The 20,749-nt window shown below is 34.4% G+C and overlaps 1 protein-coding gene across 1 annotated transcript; it reads left to right on the top strand.

Moving 5' to 3' along the window:
* The first annotated feature begins 15,053 nt into the window (after positions 1-15,053).
* Positions 15,054-17,225, top strand: LOC133178913 (uncharacterized). The gene has a single exon (XM_061313572.1). It carries the CDS (start codon positions 15,168-15,170, stop codon positions 17,223-17,225), a length of 2,058 nt encoding a protein of 685 aa, XP_061169556.1. The 5' UTR covers positions 15,054-15,167.
* The last annotated feature ends 3,524 nt before the right edge of the window (positions 17,226-20,749 follow it).

Raw genomic sequence — 20,749 nt, 5'->3', positions numbered from 1 at the left:
GCCTCGGGGAACTGGAATATTGCTGACTCTCTCAATGATATACTTTAACTGTATACTAACAGGGCATGAAACTCGCCCCCATGTTTGGTTTCGGCTCAGGGGCACTTACTGCTAACGAGAATTTCTCACCCAAGTCGGGGTTTTCTCAGACATCGGAAGCTGTCATTTATTAAAATAAAATAAAATCAGGTTGAATCTTGCAGAATTTTTTGTTAAATATATAATGAGTATATACGAATATAACGTCAAAATGTAAATTGTAATCCGTAGTCAAATTTAACATAAAAACAAAGGCCAAACAATTGGTATCAAATATGTCACTCAGAATACGACGCAACGATAGGTTGTATATATATGCTTACAAGGTCTGCGACTCATACGACCATAGAATTAAAGAGATGCTGACATTAAATGAGGTTGAAATCTCTATAACATCAACTTATTTGTCAGTAGCCTGCCTTTGTTTAAAACATGATCTTTCTCAGAGCATTCTCTTGAGTATCGAATAAGTTAGGAGACATCAATACCATTTGCTGGTGATAGATGAATATTACTGCATAAATAAGGAAAGTTGACGATGAAAAAGCTGAAGTTGTCTTGTTTATCAATATAGTTTAGTTGTAAGCTGACTACAGTCAGTAGAAAATCCAATTATAAAAGAAATGCAACAGACTTTATTTCGAGTTCACTTGAAAATATCAAGTGAATACATGAATGGAAGTAATACTATAATTGTTAATTGATAAAACGTTGTCGATGTGTCTAAATCTCGAATTAATGGCCACAGCAAATGTTTTCATCTAGTTTTTGAATAAATTCTGCTTCATAGTAATATAAAAACAGATCGGCTAATAAAGGAGCACAATTAGTGCCCATGGAAATTCCTACAGAAGACCAGGTCTCCAAAGATTACATTGATGTTGTCAATGAAGAACTCCAGAATCCTTTTAAAATCAACTTCAGAGTACTATGTGTAGAATCAGATGATTTTTTAACAAAGTAATTTTGTACATGAACCAATCAGAAGATATGAAAAATTCCGAGATTCATTTTTATTGAAGAAACAGTTGTCTATGATATGAAAAAGTTTAATTTTTGTTTATCGTGAGGAATGGTTTAATACAGTGAAGAAAAGTCATATAGTTTGATGTTACTTTTGAAAAAAAATTGTGATTTTAAATTTTCTTAAAATTCTTTGAAGTTTTTGATAACCGACATTCGATTTACATCACCTCTGGAATATGTTGTAGCACAGTACATGTGCGTCTGCAGTTTCTCCATTACAGCATTTAATATTTTTAAGGTTAGTATAAAAACAAGATGTGTTTGTGAAACATTGATGCCCCCGTATGGCAACTCATAACAAAGGTTAAACTTTCTCAAATGCAAATCAAATATGTTGGTAAATAAAGTAAGGTCTTTTCTCGAGGAATATACCTGTGAAATATGAAAACCCTAGCAGCAACCATTGAATAGATATGGAAAAGGTTAAAGTTTTTTAAAAGTAAGTCAAACATCAAGGTCAAGTTCAAATTGTCAAAATTAATGATGCCCAAAGAAAGGCCTTCTCACAAGAAATACACTTGTGAAATATGAAAGCCCTAGCACCAACCGTTCAAAAGTTATATCCAAGGTTAAAGTCTTTCAAAGGTAGGTCAAATTCCATGGTCAAAGGGTCAAAGTTGTTGGTATGCAAAGTAAGGTTTTGTCACAAGGATTACATATGTGAAGTAAGAAAGCCCTAGCACCAACCGTTCAAAAGTTATTGCCAAGGTTAAAGTTTTTCAAAAGTAGGTCAAACTCCAAGGTCAAGGTCAATGTTGTTGGTAGCCGAATGAAGGTCTTGTCACAAGGTATACCTATGTGAAGTTTGAAAGCCCTAGCACCAACTATTCAAAAATTACGGCCAAGGTTAAAGTCTGAAAAATTTTGCTTAAGTGGGTCAAACTCTAAGGTCAAGGTCAAAAATCAAATTTTATGGTACCCGAAGAAAGGTCTTGTCACAAGGAATATATATGTGAAATATGAAAGCCATAGCTCCAACCAATCAAAGGTTATGGGCAAGGTTAAAGTTTTTGCGGACAAACAGATTGACAGACAGACGGACAGGGCAAAAATTATATGCCCCCGAATCTTCGATTACGGGGGCATGAAAAATAGGTACTTAGTAGATCAATTGCTGGGCAAAGTATCTTTGTTTGTAAGGATTTTTACGAAATTTAGGAATCAAGTATAGGTAGGGTTGATCGAATTCACTTTGACTGGAACGTTTGTAATCTCCCTCGGGAGATGACACATTAAGTTTGTTATCCAGAAGTGAAGTCCTAGTGTAAGCTTCCATCGATAAGCAGGTGGTCTGGCAAATGACCTGATGATGACACGATTTCTAAATATAGAGATGTACACAAAATTGAGCGTTCTGTCTTACTATTACAAAATGGCCCACCTTAAAGTAAAACTACACAGGGTTCATGAAGAATAATAGAGGCAGTATCACTTGGGTGGTGGTCTTCAAAATACACATAAACATTGTATCTCGGCTATTGCGTAAAACGATGGTCAGCGTGCGATGATCAAAATACACAAAACATGGCATATTGAATGTATCAGCCAAGGCGTGGATCCAAGATTTACTGACGAAAGAAAACATGCAGTGAAAACATTCACGTTAAATGCATATATACAATGGCAAAAACTTAACTTTCATGTTTACTTAATAGTCAATCGATAATTTACGGAAGCCCTGGAAAGACATTGACTTACTTGTTATGACTTATTTGTTATAACTTATTTGTTGCGAGTTATTTTTTATGATTTTTTTTATGCTAGTTATAACTTAATCTAACGTAGCTATTGAGAACGTCTGGCTTGGCTTACATTTATTATCAAAATGATATGTTTAGTCTTAGTTTAAATGTTTAGCGTCCAGTACAGTTGTGACTACTAAATTCTTATCTGTTGATATCTTGTAACTTTGTTGTTATAACTTAATTTTTATTTGTTAATTCTTATTTGTTATTTCTTGATACTTAAAAGTTATTACTTAAATCTTATTTTTTACTTCCAGTTCGCATAATACGGAAGCCCTGGAGGGACATTGACTTACTTGTTATGACTTATTTGTTATAGCTTATTTGTTGTGACTTATTTGTTATGACTTTTTTGTTGCTGGTTATAACCAAGTGTAACATAGCTACGGTTAGATTTTTTTTACAGACATTGTAAATATTTAAAATAAATAAAGCATATTTACAACAGGTAAATAATACAGGCACGCTGCATCAGAAGGGTTGCCCCCTTCCACTTTTTTTCCCAAACATATTCATTGAAAATATTCATTGAAAGGCGCGCCCTTGTCCCATCTTTTGTTTCAGTATGGTTCGTCAAATCATCCCATGGGAATGTATTATAATATAAAGTATGTTTGTTGGAAAAGTTGTTATCCCCCCTTCCAAGAAATGAAAATGTTGAGTTTGAGCCCCTTTTTCCCCTTGTCAAAGATTGTTCAGATAAGTCATCGATTTTTTTTTTCTGCCCCCCCCCCTTTTTTTTCAAAAGCGATACTACTGCCTGTAATAGCTGAGAAAATAATGTAACATTCCACTGTTTTTTCTGTGACATTTATGAAGCCAAAGACATGACATTTCAGGCTTTCTGGAAAGCCAAACTTGTAAAAGCATTAAGACTGAAATATTTCATCCTATGAAAGTGAACTGTGAAATTAATATTGAATCTTAAGATTTGTTTAATTTCATTTTCTTTCAAAAACATTGTGTGTATGGGTTGTTTCAAAGGAAATTTTCTGCCAACTCTTTTAGTTCAATTGAAAACTTCTTACTTTACTAATGAGCTAATCAACCTATATGTATTAACATCAACGTCGCTGATTTTAATGGACAGACGTCGACGTCAACGTACTTTAAATACCGTTGTTGTAGAGTATTCTTTCTCCTAGCTATCCCCCCAGGAAAATTGACTAAAGTAGTACCCCCCCTCCTCACGGAAATATGACATGTATATAGTAGATCTGGCTATATAGTAGATACTTTGAATAAAATCATTGCTTGAACATGAGTAAAAATCTAACTTAAAGTATTAAAAGCTTTTTTTCACTCATATTTCAATATTATTGCATGTTGTCGGTACAGAGAGTAAACTGGTCTTAAATGGTTAAAAATCCTAAGCTATTTATTGCCAGCGCTGTACTACGTTAGTCTCTTTTACTGGCCAGGAACACGCATGCTCTAATTCATGAAAGGACAATTTGAGAATAAATAATGCCAGTTTCGAATTATCTTCTGAAAATACAGATTATATGAAGTTTCGAGTTTTGTTGACTTAGCTGTAAAAAAATAACAATTAACTATTCCTTATTAATGCAAGATGTCGCTCGCGTGGCGCAGTGGTTAGAGCATCTGTTCTAGAGTCGTGGAGTAAGGAGCTGATCCTTACGTCGCGGGTTCGAATCCACTGCGGGACGTGGAGAACGGACCTTCGGATTACAACGTATAAACCGAGATCCAGTGTTGCAGTAAGTGTTTACACGAAAAAAGATCCCTCACTTCTCAATGGCCTTGAGTGCCGAGCATAGGTATAAATTTGTAACCCTCCACAGGAAAGTGGTGGCGTCTCCATATGAGTTAAAATTCTCGAAAGGGACGTTAAACAACTAACAAACAAACAAACAAAAACTGTATTTAGACCCGTCTCCTTAAACCGCACTTGACATTTGGTACTTCTAGACTGTGACTTCATATGACAGCGTCTGCTCTAGAGTCGCGGCGTAAGGAGTTGATCCTTACGTCGCGGGTTCGAATCCCACTGTGGGACGTGAAGACCGGTCCTTCGGATGAGACCGTATAAACCGAGGTCCCGTGTCGCAGTAGGTGCTGGCACGAAAAAGATCCCTCACTGCTCAATGGCCGTAAGTGCCGAGTATAGGACAAAAATTTGCAGGTCTCCACCGGCAAGTGGTGGCGTCTCCATATGTGTGAAAAATTCTCAAGAGGGAAGTTAAACAAACATACAAACAAAACAAACTTCATATGACGTCGTATTGCATTACCAAACCGAAACCTAACAGTGATATTTTAATGAGGACCGTTTTATTGTCCCCCGCTTTCGTGAAAGCGAGGGGACATTACATCTTATCCGTCTGTCTATCAGTCTGTCCGTCTGTCAGTTTGTCCGTCTGTCAGTCCGTCTGTCAGTTTGTTCGTCTGTCAGTTTGTCTGTTACAAAAACTTTAACCTTGGTCATAACTTTTGAATGAGAAGAGATAGGGACTTCATATTATATATGCACATTACGTGTGACAAGACCTTTCCAAATATACTATGATTTTTGATCCCGTGACCTTGTCCTTGAAGTTTGACCTACTTTTAAAAAATTTTAACAATACTTTTAATTGCTCATAACTTTATAAAGAGAAAAGATGGGGCTTTCATATTATTTATGTATTTTACCTGTGACAAGACCTTTCCAAATATACTATTATTTTTGACCCGTGACCTTGACCTTGAAGTTTTGCCTAGTTTTCAAAAATTGTATCTTTGCTTATAAGTTTTGATTGAGAAGAGATAGGGCATTCATATTTGACATGTGTATTACCCGTAACAAGACCTTTCCAAAAATACTATGGTTTTTGACACCTTGACCTTGAAGTTTGACCTATTTTTCGAAATTTTTATCTTTGCTTATAACGTTTGATTGAGAAGAGATAGGACTTTCATATTTGACATATGCATTACTAGTGAGAAGGTGTTTCTGAGCATGCTATGATTTGACTCCTTGACCTTCGTGTTTGACCTAATTTTCAAAAAATTTAACGTTTGTGATTACTTTTGAATGACATATGATAGGCCTCTCATATTTGACAAGTGCATTACCTGTGTCAAAATGTTTCCGAATATGCTATGATATTTGACCCCGTGACTTTGATCTTAAAGTTTGATCTATTTTTTTAATCAATGTTATTAACTTTTGAAGGAGCGAAGATAGGGCAATCATATTTGACAAGTGCATTACCTGTGACAAGCATTTGAAAATGTACTATGATTTTTAATCCCATGACCTTGACCTTGAAGTTTGACCTACTTTTCAAAAATTTTAACATTGCTAAAAGCTTTTGATTGAGAGAAGATATGGCATTTACATTTGACATGTGCATTACCTGTTTCAAGACCTTTCCGATTGTATTCTCTGGGTTTTTTTTTTTTTTTTTTTAAATATTTTTTTCTCATGTGCATTACTTGTGACAAGACCTTTCGGATTTTATTATGATATTTGACCTCATGATCTTGATCTTGGAGTTTGATATAGTTTTGAGAAGCTATATTCTTTGCTATAGCTGTTATTTATTTAATAATTTATTTATTTATTTATTGTATAATGCACAGATAAGATAGGACACACAAATAAGACAGTTACAATATTAAGCCATAAATAATAGCATCCCATCCACTAAATCATCGAAAGCGGGGGACCACAATTCTTTGAATTTGCTTGTTTACTATAATGTTTTATCTGCAATATATCCATTAAATCAATGTTTATTTTTTGTTTAACTTTTGTTGTTATTCTCGCGAGAACGTAGCTTTAACAAGCGTTGCATTAAGGGTCCAAAGGTTACTGCGGAAAAAAATTCCTTCGGATGAGTTGTGCACAGTCCGAATTTTCTCTTCGCACAGGCGTTGTCGTTAGAGGACCTCAAGCAACATAATAAATGACTATAATATAGGAGGATTTTATCCAAATACAGTAAAATAAAGGAAATTGTTGAAAAATAAGAATATAAAGGAGACTTGACATTGAACAAAAACGCATAGCAGACACCCTGGCTGTCTCAAATATAGTATCTATACAACGCGTGATAGCTCGAAACCAATTTAACCATTCTGGAAATCCAGGAGTTATCTTTCTTATCGTTAATCTTAAAGTTGTTACACATACAGTGATTCTTCTGCATTCACCTCTCTCTCTCTCTCTGAGAGAGAGAGAGTAGTGTTTAATATGTGGTCATTTTAATAATTAAAGATCAATTGAATAAACAATAATTAGCACTAAGTGGACAATGTTCACTTCTGTCTGTGTCTCCCTTACATGTATATGTCGATCAGAATACTATTCTGTCGAGTCTGGCCACAGTTATCTGATTCAGTGAAGATGTACATGTATTATCTGTCACATGCGAGAAGGAGGTGTCTTTTTACTCAAATAAACAAATCTAATCCAAAAAATAATGTTGACAAGCAAAAAAAAAAAAAACCAACCAAACAAACAAACAAAAAAAGGGGGAGGGGGAAGCTGCATTCTTTCAAGTCATCACTTTCTATACATATACTCTCCTTACTATCTTACGAGGGGTCCACGTTTTCTACGGGGGTCTACTTTTGATTACTTTACTAAGTAATTTTAATTACTCTGAAAATTATGGAGGGCCGACCCCCCCCCCCCTTTTTTTAAAGATCCTCGCATGTCAGTCTTTCAAAGGCAAGCAGTTTGCTTAATTCAAATAATTGACTTGTACTGCAAAAATCGAATGACAAAGGCATACGTATATGAATTTTCCCTGAACTGTATCGACCAGGTGACAGTACATGTAGCAAGCTTGATTAAATTCACTACCTGAAAATGGGTACTAAGTTAAAATATTTGTTGTTTTTTCTAAACCCCTAAGCGTTAATAACCCAATCCAAAATAACTCTCGTTAAAAAGTGTGTAGTATGTCTCTTGAAAGTTCACAATGAGTAATTTAAATGCAGTTTTTGTACAATATGCAGTCAGTAATCCATTTTCCTCTAATACCTTTAAACTGGATTATTGTTGGGCTAATATTAGAAGCATTAACAAATCACGCCTGTTTTGAAATCGAAAAATCGGAAAAGATAAACGAAATGGCGGTAGACGAGATTGGAGGTTTGTAAGATCACAGGTCATTGCTTAACTTAAAGGAATGAGAGAAAAACAGGAATGTTCAATAAGCGATTTAAATGTTTTAAGTGATAAGTAAACTTTGGGATACTTCAGATCTGGTGCTGTATGCTATTGACACTTTGGAATAAATGACTCTTTTGAAGGCAACCTATGGCGATGATGGGTCAGGTTTTTCAAAATTGTGAGGTAAGAAATTTCCTTTAGAAATGCTTAACTGATTTTTTTAGCTACATTTTTTTTTTATAGAAAGCAGATACAAGAGTTTATTTCTGGCATCTTGTCTATTTCAATGAGCCGTGACCACCTGAGAGAATTTTAAGAAAAATTAAATCAAAGAGGGATTTAAATTAATTCTACACGACACACGTTTTCTGATTATTTTCGCTGCACATAGAAATTAATCTCCACAGAAAACATTTATATGAATATTGCTTCCATTAGAAGATCGGTGACTCTCGGTACTAAGATTTATGGGTGGTAAGATATTTTAGGATGGTATGATAGCTTCAAAGCATTACATAATAAATCAATCAGTCGTTGTGACGTGATTTTTATCTAACATCGATGAAGTGATGCCAGACGACATTTTGTCAACTTTGATCGAAGACAGAAATACAGAGCGATACTGTTACACCACTGTTAAATATTCCCACACAGTGTGACAGCTATAAACAGTTTGAAATCTATAATCTGATTCTCACATTTAAGTTATCGAAAAGTCTTGGGAAAATTCACGACTAAATAACCATTGTATCAAAATCTATTTTTTTAAAAGACTAATTAACTTAAAGACTTCTTGCCCATTAGGACGGTTAGCTATCTTGAGTGTAAATAAAGTAAGACCATGAATAGATCCCATAAAAAGAATCAAGAAAATGAACTAACCCCCCCCCCCCCCTTACCCCTTTCCCTTTCAACAAAGAATATTTTTCTTATATCACCTATTTATCCTTTTCGGAAAAACTGTTGATCTGTCATTGGACTTTGAAATATGTTTACTAGATGGTGCAAGGGGGATACCCTTTATGCACTCTTGCTACTGTCACGTGTTATGGTGACAGCGAATGCCCAAGAGAAAATATATATTAACTTTTCTCAGTAAGATTTATTTTTTTACGTCATGGTCGAAAATATTCAGGAACCTGAAGGATATACAGTAGGGTAGTTCGTTAGATGGATGTATATTATTTGACAGCAAATGTACAAGATGTTTTATCGAGTATATAAAGGTTTAGCAATATGATCCCCGACTATGGACGTATTTCACTCTGTCGCATTTTAAGCACCCTGCTGTTTGAATGACTTTATGACCGATTGACAAAATATCACTCCATTGTTGACAGTGTCTATGACGACTGCCTCTATCTACCGTCTGCTGTTCAAAGAGAGATTTTACACAGCTTTGTTTTGTTGATTGACCGTTTGAATTTTATTCACGGTATTTGTAATTACGGATTAGATTTTCCTCACTGAATGAGATATCTTTTATTCATTTAACATACAATAAACGAATAGGAATGTGTGCAGGTCTGACTAATCGGGACAAGGTAAAATAAAGGTATATGTATATATATATATATATATATATATATATATATATATATAATATATATATATATATATATATATATATATATATATATATATATATATATATATATAACTGTGCGTGTGTATGTTTTTGTGTGTATTTCATGGTTTAATATAACATTTAAAAAATAACGCACACTAAAGGAAGTAAAACTGGCGTTATCTCTATTTAAGGGTTTACTCAGCGTAATCGTATTGACTTTTTCCTCATTCGCTACGACGGGTACGTGAATTTGTCAGAAGTAAAAAAGATTACAAATCAACACAAGTTGCCATTTTAATCTTTTGTCAATACCCATTTCATCTGACCATGATTGTCGAAATAAAAGAACAGTTAGGGTTATATAAGGGGGAAAAGTATCACAATTTGTCAGAAAAAATATTGCAATATATCATGATATAATTACGTTTTATACATTTGCTGGGTTTTCCCTAATTTTAAGGAAGGAAAAAGTAAATTTTAGCTTTTCTTTACCAAAAATTTGACTTTAATATATTTTTCCTTTCTTAAGCCAAGGTTCAAGCAAAATAAAGATTTAACCTTTCTTTTTAATAGGTAAAAAAGAAATTAGACTTTTCCTTTGGATTTTTAGTGAGTTCTGTCATGGTGTTTACATGTTTACACTCTACATTTAAAGACAACATGCACATTATATATGAATATATACAAGTACTTCAGGAATGTATCGGAAAAAAATATATCGATACTTCATTTTTATGTATCAATGTATCAAATCGCCCCCCCCCTTTTGCTTCTATGTTTTGTTACACCCCTAATATTGATAATAAGGAACGAAATAACAAATTGTTGTGTCGTCATTTTCTTTCTGACAGTGATTGTACATATAATTATTTGTAAAGTTATCTGCAAGCGGATAATACACACTAGTTGTCCATTTAAATTCAATTAACACTAATTTTTTTTTTTACTGATAACCAGCGAAGTAATAGACTAGTATTTGACCAATACCATATAACTTTAAGAAGTACTCCTACAAGTAAGAGCCTCGGTAAACGTCCCTACGCTCCTTTTATACATGTTCCTCGGACTCTTACATCCGAAGGCCATTTTCTAACGAGCTCGTTCCGCCAGAGATTTTGGGCGGAATATATATATACGTGTTGCATGGGGTATAAAAGTCACAAGAAATCCTAAAATCTACTTTATTCAGTATGCATCATTGTTCATTAATCAAAATCGTCATTATTTCAATTTGTCACCAGAATTACTTTCGACATGACTTCATGCTAATTTTGCGGATTGGTAGTCAGAAAACGACAATTTCAATAAACTAGTTTCGTTTCGTCAGATATTCTGCATTCCACATTCCCGAATTTCAAACAGACGACTTGTTTTCATTTCTGCTTCGATTTTAAAAATAATGGATTTATCGATAATAAGAAAGATTAACATTGTTTTATGTGTAAGTTTTATCGCAAATAGTAAATATTTTATTGTTTCGTGTCATTCTTTAATGTTTAAAGCCTGAATTTTTAATTAAACAATTTATTTCCACTAGGGATTTCAGCGGCGAGAATTTTTACAATGGATGCTAGTGGTTACGCCAAGTCAAAAGTATCTCGCCGTGAACCTCTAGCATGCTGGAGTACTTTAAGAAGCACCTATGAATCTATAATTTCTTTATTTTAATATATGTAGAATAAAGACTTGCAAATAATCACAAAAATAATCACAAATATACAAAGATATAATCTAAATACTTATCAATAATGAACACGAGAGAGAGAGAGAGAGAGAGAGAGAAAGTAGTCTGATTTGTTGTTAATTTTAGCTATCAAATGCATATCAAATCCAGAATACCGGTGCTGTAGTGTAAGATTTCCCTCAAAGCCAGCTTTCCCCCGGTATCTCTAAAGTAAGATCCCTCCTCTTTCCCAGAGAAGGATTCCCCCCTTTCCACTTTCGAGACCACTATAAGCAACGATATTTTGGATGGAAATTTTTATGAATGTTGATTTATTCTTTTAAATGAAAAAAATGAGATTTTTTCAAGTCATTTTTTTCAATTTCACTTTGATTTTTTAAACTATATTTCAAATCATGGAATTTCAAACCAGATGTTATTTCTAAGAAATTCAAATCAGTCAAACGTGAAACTTGTATATGTAGGACTCGATGTCTCAACCCCTTTCGTGGCCAAGTGGTATACCTGTATGTGTCACGAGTTTCAAAATGTATATCAGGCCACGTTCAAAAATTAAATACCGGTACATTTGCCCATTCTTCATATTATTTAGATGGTCTATCTATCATCTTGTAACATCTTGTGAGCATTTGAGTCGTGAAGTTCTTCAGTTGGTCGAAAGAAGGCAAAAAAAAAAAAAGCCATGAGATACATGAACACATTTACATATATACAAAATATCAGGTCAAGTAAGGAAGAGTTAGTATATATATAAAAGAAGATTATTACTGAAAACATGCCAATATCTTTTTAACAAACAAAGACAGCTTTATCAGTGGGTCTACATCTGTGGTGGACATAAAGTTCTCAAATTTATAAGTATTTACATTAGAAAAATATTTCTTATCAATAAGTTTCATACATAATGAGGAAAAAAAGTACACTCCACTACATAGTGGAATTCAAAGGGAAGTGTAATTTGATTAATCATTAGTCCAATCAACAAGTAATCGGTAGCTGGTCACCTAATTACAGATCCTTTCAGTTCTTTATTTCGTGGGACGTACATCCCATAGGCATTACAGTACTATATAATAATATATTTATCAGTTACATACATAGTACAATATCATGATATACACTTACAAACTTGTGATACATACATTCTATTATTTAGCTAACTGTTTTAAACATTCTAATCGTAATTTATTAGCATGATATATATATTTCCCTAACTGATTTACATTTTTAGTATTTGTACTACAAAATAGTTGTATTACTTTAAAGACACTTGGTCTTCGGGAGTAGTAATGTTTGATGAATTTGTCTCTTAAATCATGAAAAACTGGACAAATGAATAAAAAATGAAATTCATCTTCAATATCATTTAAATCACATTTCCTATCACTCCTTATTAAATTATCATACCTTCCCGTTTCTATCTTTAAATTATGTCCTAGCTATCCTACCCAATAATTTTAATCATTCAATCAAGAAAAAAGAGCCATGACTCAAGTTGGTTGTTGCCTCGGGTGCGCAAAGCACGCCCTCGTCGACTGTATAACAACCTCTACATATATACCTCACCAAGATTTGTTCTTTTTGTCTTAAGCCACCAAACACTTAAAAAGAAGGCGTTTTCTACGTACATGTAATTAGTTCCTCTTCGTGTACAGATGATAATAATTCATTTGTCCACAATCTTAGACGTCTGATACTTCCAAAATTTGTTTTATTTGAACCAGTGATATTACATCTCATAGGTATACAAAATATGTACATATATATTTATACATAAGATTTGCACAGGATAAGTGTAGTATATGCTATACAATATAATTACATGTGGCAATTACATAAACAATAGCATTTAATGTATTATCATTTCTTATTGTCCACTATTTAAAACATCATTTCTTAATTCATAAGAAAAATACAGAAATTTACCTAGGTTACATAGTTCTTTAGTATTTGTGGAACACATTAACTGTACTAATTTAAATACTGATGGTTTTTTTAAAATTATAATAACTCTTGATATATTTAATTCTTATTTCTTTATATCGAGGACAATTTAATACAAAGTGAAATTCGTCCTCTATCTCATCTGATACAATGTATACATATTTCACATTTTCTATCTTTTTTTCTATGTTACTATACCTTCCCCTCTCAGATAAAAAATAATACAGTTTTTTTGTCCTCTCTAAATTTGATATAACGTTATATAACATTTTTGAATAAGTTTTCCTATTATATCACAAATGTAATATGTTTCACATTCACTGAAGAATGCTGAATCACACCGGAAACAGTTATGTCACACACCGGAAACAGTTATATCACCCGGCGGAAACAGTTATAACATCCTCCCGATCACTTTCACGTGTCTTTATGTTACGCATTTGTAGCTCGGGTTCGACATTTCATGACGTTGGTTGCTAAGCAAGCGTAAACAACGGAGCGCAATTCTTAACGTCATGAAAGCATTTTTGGATTATTCGCCTAAACTTAAATAATTCTAGACGATTTTTTAATTCAAAAATGTTATATAACATATACCACATGACTTCTCCGGTGACAATACCAGAATGTTTGCCCCTCCGTGACAGGAAAGTCCTGGAGTGTTATGTCACCCTCTGCCTTCGGCATCGGGTGACATAACACTCCTGGACTTTCCTGTCACCTTGGGGCAAACATTCTGGAATGTCACCCTCGAAGCCATGTGATATATGTATAATAATAAATAATTATTCAGATTAAGTCGTTATGAAAAAAATGTAGAGTGATGATATATGTACATGATTTTCACAATCAGTTATCAATTTAAAAAAAAAAAGAAAAAGTCGATAACATTTGTATGATTCGGTCATATTTTTATGGTATTTATTGGTATTTAAAATTCTAATAATATGTAATACATGATTTTAAGTAAACATACGCCCGATATCGATGGCATATCCACCCTAAATGCACGCGTCTCCGATCTACCGTAATGCTGGCTTAAAACATCGATCTAAGTTGGTTTAATTCTGCTAAGTTTTTCATATACATGTTTTGTTTTTTTTTAAATTAGACTACAGATATTTTAACTAGATAAGATATGATATCAGTGATATTGCATTACTTTCACACGACTTTCTAGAAATAAAGTATATTCACAACACAAGGATGATATCCCTCAATTACTTGTTGACAAAAAATGTCTTCAATGTAAGGTCTTCTGTGTAAAGCTGTGGGGGAGAATACTTTCTATAGGGAAAATTTTCATGTGACTTTTAATAGCGAGACGTTTTCACTCCTAATGATCCAGGACCAAATATTTATATTTAATGGAATATTTCACCCTGTCAGTTTTCTTTTTAAATAATATCAGCTCTTTAATGTCGATTACTGGTTTAGGTAAAGTCATATCGAATTTCCTAAAAGCTATTTAAATTCTACAGAACTTAAAAGAAGAGAATTTGTTCAGCAAAGTTAATGTTGCACTGTATGCATAATAAAAAGGGATTTCCTTTGTTACATGCCAAAATATATTTTACTATTTCCTGTTTAAACATTTCACATTCATCCTTATTATTTCATGAAAAGTTCAAATGATGCACGCACACACTGACTAGAATTCTCGATTTAATAAACATATCCAACAGAAAAATACTTAAAATAGCCATCATAAAGAAGGAAATTGAAAACATGATGTTGAATTTATCTGATAAATGTTTTAAAAAAATTAAATCTACATGTACACTGAATTTCTCAAACGTGTATTTATTTCTTGCAGATTAAGGAGCCTGGCATTTCCTCAAGTTCTAGAAACAGCAATTAACGTATCTGTAATCCACGATCATTTATATACGTATCACTGAATGCCTCATGGAAAAAGTGATCGACGAAAGTTTGAATAAATCACCTACCCGATTAATCCTTTAAAATGCCTCTAATCACTAACAGTTCAGTCAACAGTTCGGTTGACGCTTCGTCAACAAGGACAGAAGAATGAATGCAGCTGTGTTGACTTCTGATAATTCCAATTGGAGACCTACAGTTGTTCAGATCGCGCCGTTTTTGCACGACAGCAGAAGTTTTCCAAAATTAAGACCTTCTACCTCAATTACAAACCCTAACTCCGAAAGTAAAGAAAAACGGAATTACCCAGTTTTAGCTGTCACTCGCACAAATTCGTTCATTACCAGCGATTCAGATAGACCAACAAATGATGACGGGTTAAAGGTGCCATTCTCCGGAAGACCTCCAACAGAGTTCATTAAATCATTTTACCGAGGGAAAATTCTTAACCACGACAACTACGTGAATGCATCTTTTCCTGACTGTGTTGATAAAAAATGTTCTATTCAGGATTTAAATTTTCAAAATTTGGATATTCACAGAGAACCTGAAATTGAAAATCAGATGGATCAATCTCAGTTCCCAGCAATGACTAATAATAAAACCACTAAATCTGTTTTATCAGAAAGAAAATTCTTTTATGGCACAAATGGAATCATGCGAAGTTTACATCTAACTCCAGGAGAACTTGAGTTACAAAAGCATAAAGAAAATTATGCACGTGAACAGGCTCAGAAGAAAAAGAAATATAAACTGAATGTGAATCAGCTTCCACGAAGTACCACACCAATAAATGACCATGACCCCGATAAGCTGAACATGAAACAAGTCATCCAATTTCTTCAAAATAAAAGTGAAATAAAAATAGTGTCTAAAAAGCAACCTGGAAAATTATCTATAAACTGTGATCCCCAAAAATTAAGTACAGTTGGTGTACGTCCAAAGACCGAGACAATTATAGCACGCCAGCGGATCAGTCCTGACTGTGTCCGTCCTAGTACAGAGCTCCCAAAAGAGGATGGGAAATCTGAGTCAGAATCCAGGATTGCTAGTAGGAGCTCGTCTTATAGTAGAGATTCTTATGGATCAAGATCTGTTTTGTCTACCCAAAGTGTTCCTATAATGGACTCTAAAGGAAAGCGAAATCATTCTAAAATGAACCCATCCTCCAGGTCTGTTAAGGATAGAGGGCGGCATTCACGTAGAAGTGTAAAAGAATTCAAACTTCATAGATTTTTAGCTTTAGCCCCAAACGGAATGGGACAAACTACGGCTCCAAACAACCAGGTCGAAGAATCAGGAACAATTTTCATTTCAGATAAGGAAAAATGCAGTGAAAGACAAATTAAGAGAAAAGCCACTGATGAATTTCAAGGCCGTGTTACGTACCGTTCTCCCATGATAAGAGAACAGGTACCGGCTTATCAATTCAGTGAAAATAAGCTAGAGGGCAACAAAATCAGTGCTAAGGAGGAAACGGGTACACGGAAGTTGGAGCAGAGAAAAGTTTCTAGAGCGTCTAGTTTGATGCATCGCAAAGCTCTATCACAATTTAGAGAAAAAGTCCGCCTGATAAGAGCTGAACATTCTGAAGAAGATGACGAACAGAAGAACACAACAATAAGACTTCCAAGTGTCCATGACTACGAGGATAGTGTTCGACATCTTGAATCAGAAGATGATGAAGCCATATCTGCTGACATTTCTTACCCGGAACAGGATGAAAAAGGACAGGAAATTGCATCTCTCTTATCCAGCAGGTCCGACCAAACGTGTAACCGTAGTGTTAGTTACCATCCCTCGCTTGTTATTCAAACAGATTACCTGGATAACAACAACAATAACAACAGACAACTCGTGGTAAACATTCCAAAACAAACTGATGCAGGTAATAAAGAGATGATAAAGTTAACTCTACGTCAGGAAAAAGATGTTACACGTGAACAAAGTTACATGCATGATATTGCAACGCCGAGAGAACACAATGTATATACGATGATGTGTCAACATCTCAAACAAACTCTACCACCGTCAGGTGACAACAGCTTGTACAATAGGAGAGTGTATCGTATCTCTGCAGTGTCCATAAATGAAGACGAAAAGTACGATACACTACCGGACGGAGCATCACTGACGGTTCACGAGACCTTAGCGAATAGCTGTATCAAAGTTAGGCAAAAACTGAAAGGAGCCGTTCATAATGAATAACACTCTTAATTCAACAATTAGTTGTCATTTAGTTTAGTTGAAGATTCTTTCTAAAAGAAGGTAGACTAAACGAAAATTGTTATATTTAGGCTGCGAAGAATTTATTCTAAACATACAATAAACTAGTATTAATTGTAACGGGGACCGTTACAGATGTTCCCCAAACGCTCCCCAACTTCCTTTTGGTGTCTTATTCCCTGTAAGCTTCATTAAAAAAGGCAGTCAAGTATATTGGGTTTTTTACGCATTACACGCGGGCGCACGGGCATGCATGTAAAAAATGACCATGTCAACTTGTCTACACTTTTAATACATCTTTATATTCAAATTTCATCAAAAGATAAAAAAAAATTCGGCTATATTAAGTATATCTGTCATTTTACGCATTGCAAGCGCGCGCACGTGTATGCATGTCCATAATGACCATGTCATCTTGACAACACTATTAATATATTTACATATTTTGAGTATCAAAGCATTTCATCAAAAAGTGTAAAAGTTACAGCTATATCAAGTAAATTGGTCATTTTAGCATTTCATGCGCGCGCATGTGCATGTTGACAATGTCGTCTTGTCTACATTTATAAAGGGTCTATATATTCTGAGTATCAAAGCATTACATCAAAAAATGTAAAAGTTATGGTTATATCAAGTATATTGGTAATTTTACTCATTGCACGCGTACGCACGTGCATGCATGTGCATGCTGACCATGTCATCTTGTCTACACTATTAATATATCCTTATATTCTGAGTATTAATGTATTTCATCAAATGATATGAAAGTTTTGGCTATATCAAGTTTATTGGTCATTCTACTCATTGCACGCGCACGCACGTGCTTGCAAGTGCATGCATGTGTGCGCTGATCATGTCATCTTGTGTACACTTCTAATATTTATTGATATTCTGAGTTTCAAAGCAATTCATCAAAAAATGTACAAGTTAAGTCTATATCATTTGCATTGGTTATTTCAATCATTGCGCATGCGCACACGTGCATGCATGTGCATTCTGACCATGTCATCTTGTCTACACTTTTAATATATCCTGATATCCTGAGTATCAAAGCATTTCATCAAAGGATATGAAAGTTATAGCTATATCAAATATATCTGTCATTATACTCATTGCACGCGCGCGCACGTGCACACACGTGCATGCATGTGTGCGCTGATCAAGTCTTCTTATGTACATTTCTAATATATATTTATATTCTGAGTTTCAATGCAATTCATCAAAGAATGTACAAGTTAAGTCTATATCATTTGTATTGGTTATTTCAATCATTGCGCATGCGCACACGTGCATGCATGTGCATTCTGGCCATGTCATCTTGTCTACACTTTCAATATATCCTGATATCCTGAGTATCAAAGCATTTCATCAAAGGATATGAAAGTTATAGCTATATCAAGTATATCTGTCATTTTACTCATTGCACGCGCGCGCACGTGCACGCACGTGCATGCATGTGTGCGCTGATCAAGTCTTCTTGTGTACACTTCTAATATATATTTATATTCTGAGTTTCAATGCAATTCATCAAAAAATGTACAAGTTAAGTCTATATCGATTGTATTGCTTATTTCAATCAATGCGCATGCGCGCACGTGCATGCATGCGCATTCTGACCATGTCATCTTGTCTACACTATTAATACATCCTTATATTCTGAGTATCAAAGGATTTCATAAAAAAAATATAAAAGTTACAGCTATAACAAGTATATTGGTCATTTTACGCATTGCACGCGCACGCACGTGCATGCGCGTGCGCGCAAAATGACCTTCGTTCCGCAAATCTACATAACATTCCTATTAACCCTAAAAAGGTTTCACCTCAATCGGATGTGTAGTTTCGGAGATCACTCACGGACAAAAAAGTACCCAGGAAGAAAAATAATAATAATAATAATAATAAGAAACAGAGTAAAAACAATATGTTCCCAAACTTCGTTTGGGGAACATAATTAAGAACAGAGCTTGAACAAATCAAAAAAAAAATGGTACAAATACGGTATGCATTAAACATAGTTTCATAAAACAGTATTAGGATCAGTTTTTAAATCAGTGTTTCAATGTTTGGATTATTGTTTAATCCATTAAACGACAGCGTTTTAAATGCACTTTGAAATGTACCCGATGGCGGTACTGGAGTCTAAATGAGCAGAAACAGGGGTCTCTGAAGTTCAAGGAACAATTTTCACTAAGGAATCCTTTTTCATATAGAAAATCAGTTAAAACAACAAAGAAGCGATAAAACATTTGATCAACAATTGAGGTTCGCAATTCACATGCAAAATTTGCCAACCCCTTTTTCTATGTGGAATATTTGGCTGAATTATAGAAAAGCATTTTTTAAAACATCCTGTTAGCTAAGTATAGATATACTAGGATCACTTTAAACCGCACTTTTTTCCTAAATGCATGCAGATATTGAGCTGATTTTTGGTATATGACTTTACCTTGATTAGTTATAAATTAGGTTTGCATTTCGTTCCGCTTCAATGATTTTTGACGGAATTATGGCATTTTCAATTTTTAACGGGAACCAGATTACACTTGCGGTAGGGGACTAGAATTGCTAATGCAATACTTAATGGGGCGCCCCCCCCCTCTCTCTCTCAAAATAATGAAGAAAATAGGAAAAAGTTTAAAAGTTAAGTTTGTTTTAGTTTCATAGTTTAAATGTACTTACACATCAAATTAGGTAAATAGAATTTATATCATTAACAAACTTACTAACAAATAAACTTTTTTATTACCTTAGCTCTGGCGAGTAAGATTTTTTGTTCGTTTGTTTAATGTCCCTCTCGAGAATTTTTCACTCATATGGAGACGCCACCACTTGCCGGTGGAGGGTTGCAAATTTTGACCTATACTCGGCACTTAGGGCCATTGAGCAGTGAGGGATCTTTTTCGTGCCAGCACCTACTGCGACACGGGACCTCGGTCTATACAGCCTCATCCGAAGGACTAGCCTCCACGTCCCGCAGTGATTTCGAACCCGCGACGTAAGGATCTACTCCTTACATCCCCACTCTAGAGCTAACGATCTAACCACTGCGAGTAAGGTAGCGGACAGTTTCTAGGCAAGGAAATACTGCCTTTCTAGTAAGCTAGCTTATCTATTGATCGCCCTCCCTTTCTAATAAGCTACAGCTATAAGCTAAAACAATCCCGTATTGGTTAGAGCTATTATCCGCATTCACTCGTTATCTTATAAAATGAAGCATTAAAGAAATTCCAGCATCTCCAAAATGCAATTTTATAAGCTTCTGGACATTGTGAACAATAATTCCAAACATTCAATCTATTTAATGCTTAGAATAAACATCTTATGGCATTTTACAAATGGGCAATTAGTTATGTGTAGGGACTTAGCAAGCAGTGTTTTTCAAAGTTTTTTTGGGGTGGGGTGGGGTGGGGTGGGGATGGGGATGGGTGATAAGCAGCAAGGTAATAACAGACAAACAAATATAAATCCTGATTAACTGTAAGAGGCATAAAAAGGAAAACTTT

The sequence above is a fragment of the Saccostrea echinata genome, unplaced genomic scaffold, assembly GCF_033153115.1.
Source record: "Saccostrea echinata isolate AGI-Se365-2 ecotype Australia unplaced genomic scaffold, CSIRO_AGI_Sech_v1 ptg000003l, whole genome shotgun sequence".
Taxonomy (NCBI): Eukaryota; Metazoa; Mollusca; class Bivalvia; order Ostreida; family Ostreidae; genus Saccostrea; species Saccostrea echinata.
The sequence above is the reverse complement of the archived record's forward strand: the minus strand, read 5'-3'. Positions and strand labels throughout refer to the sequence as shown.

Bases quoted from the DNA above. Each gene is read 5' to 3' on its own strand.
- LOC133178913 (XM_061313572.1), top strand. From the start codon at position 15,168: ATGAATGCAGCTGTGTTGACTTCTGATAATTCCAATTGGAGACCTACA.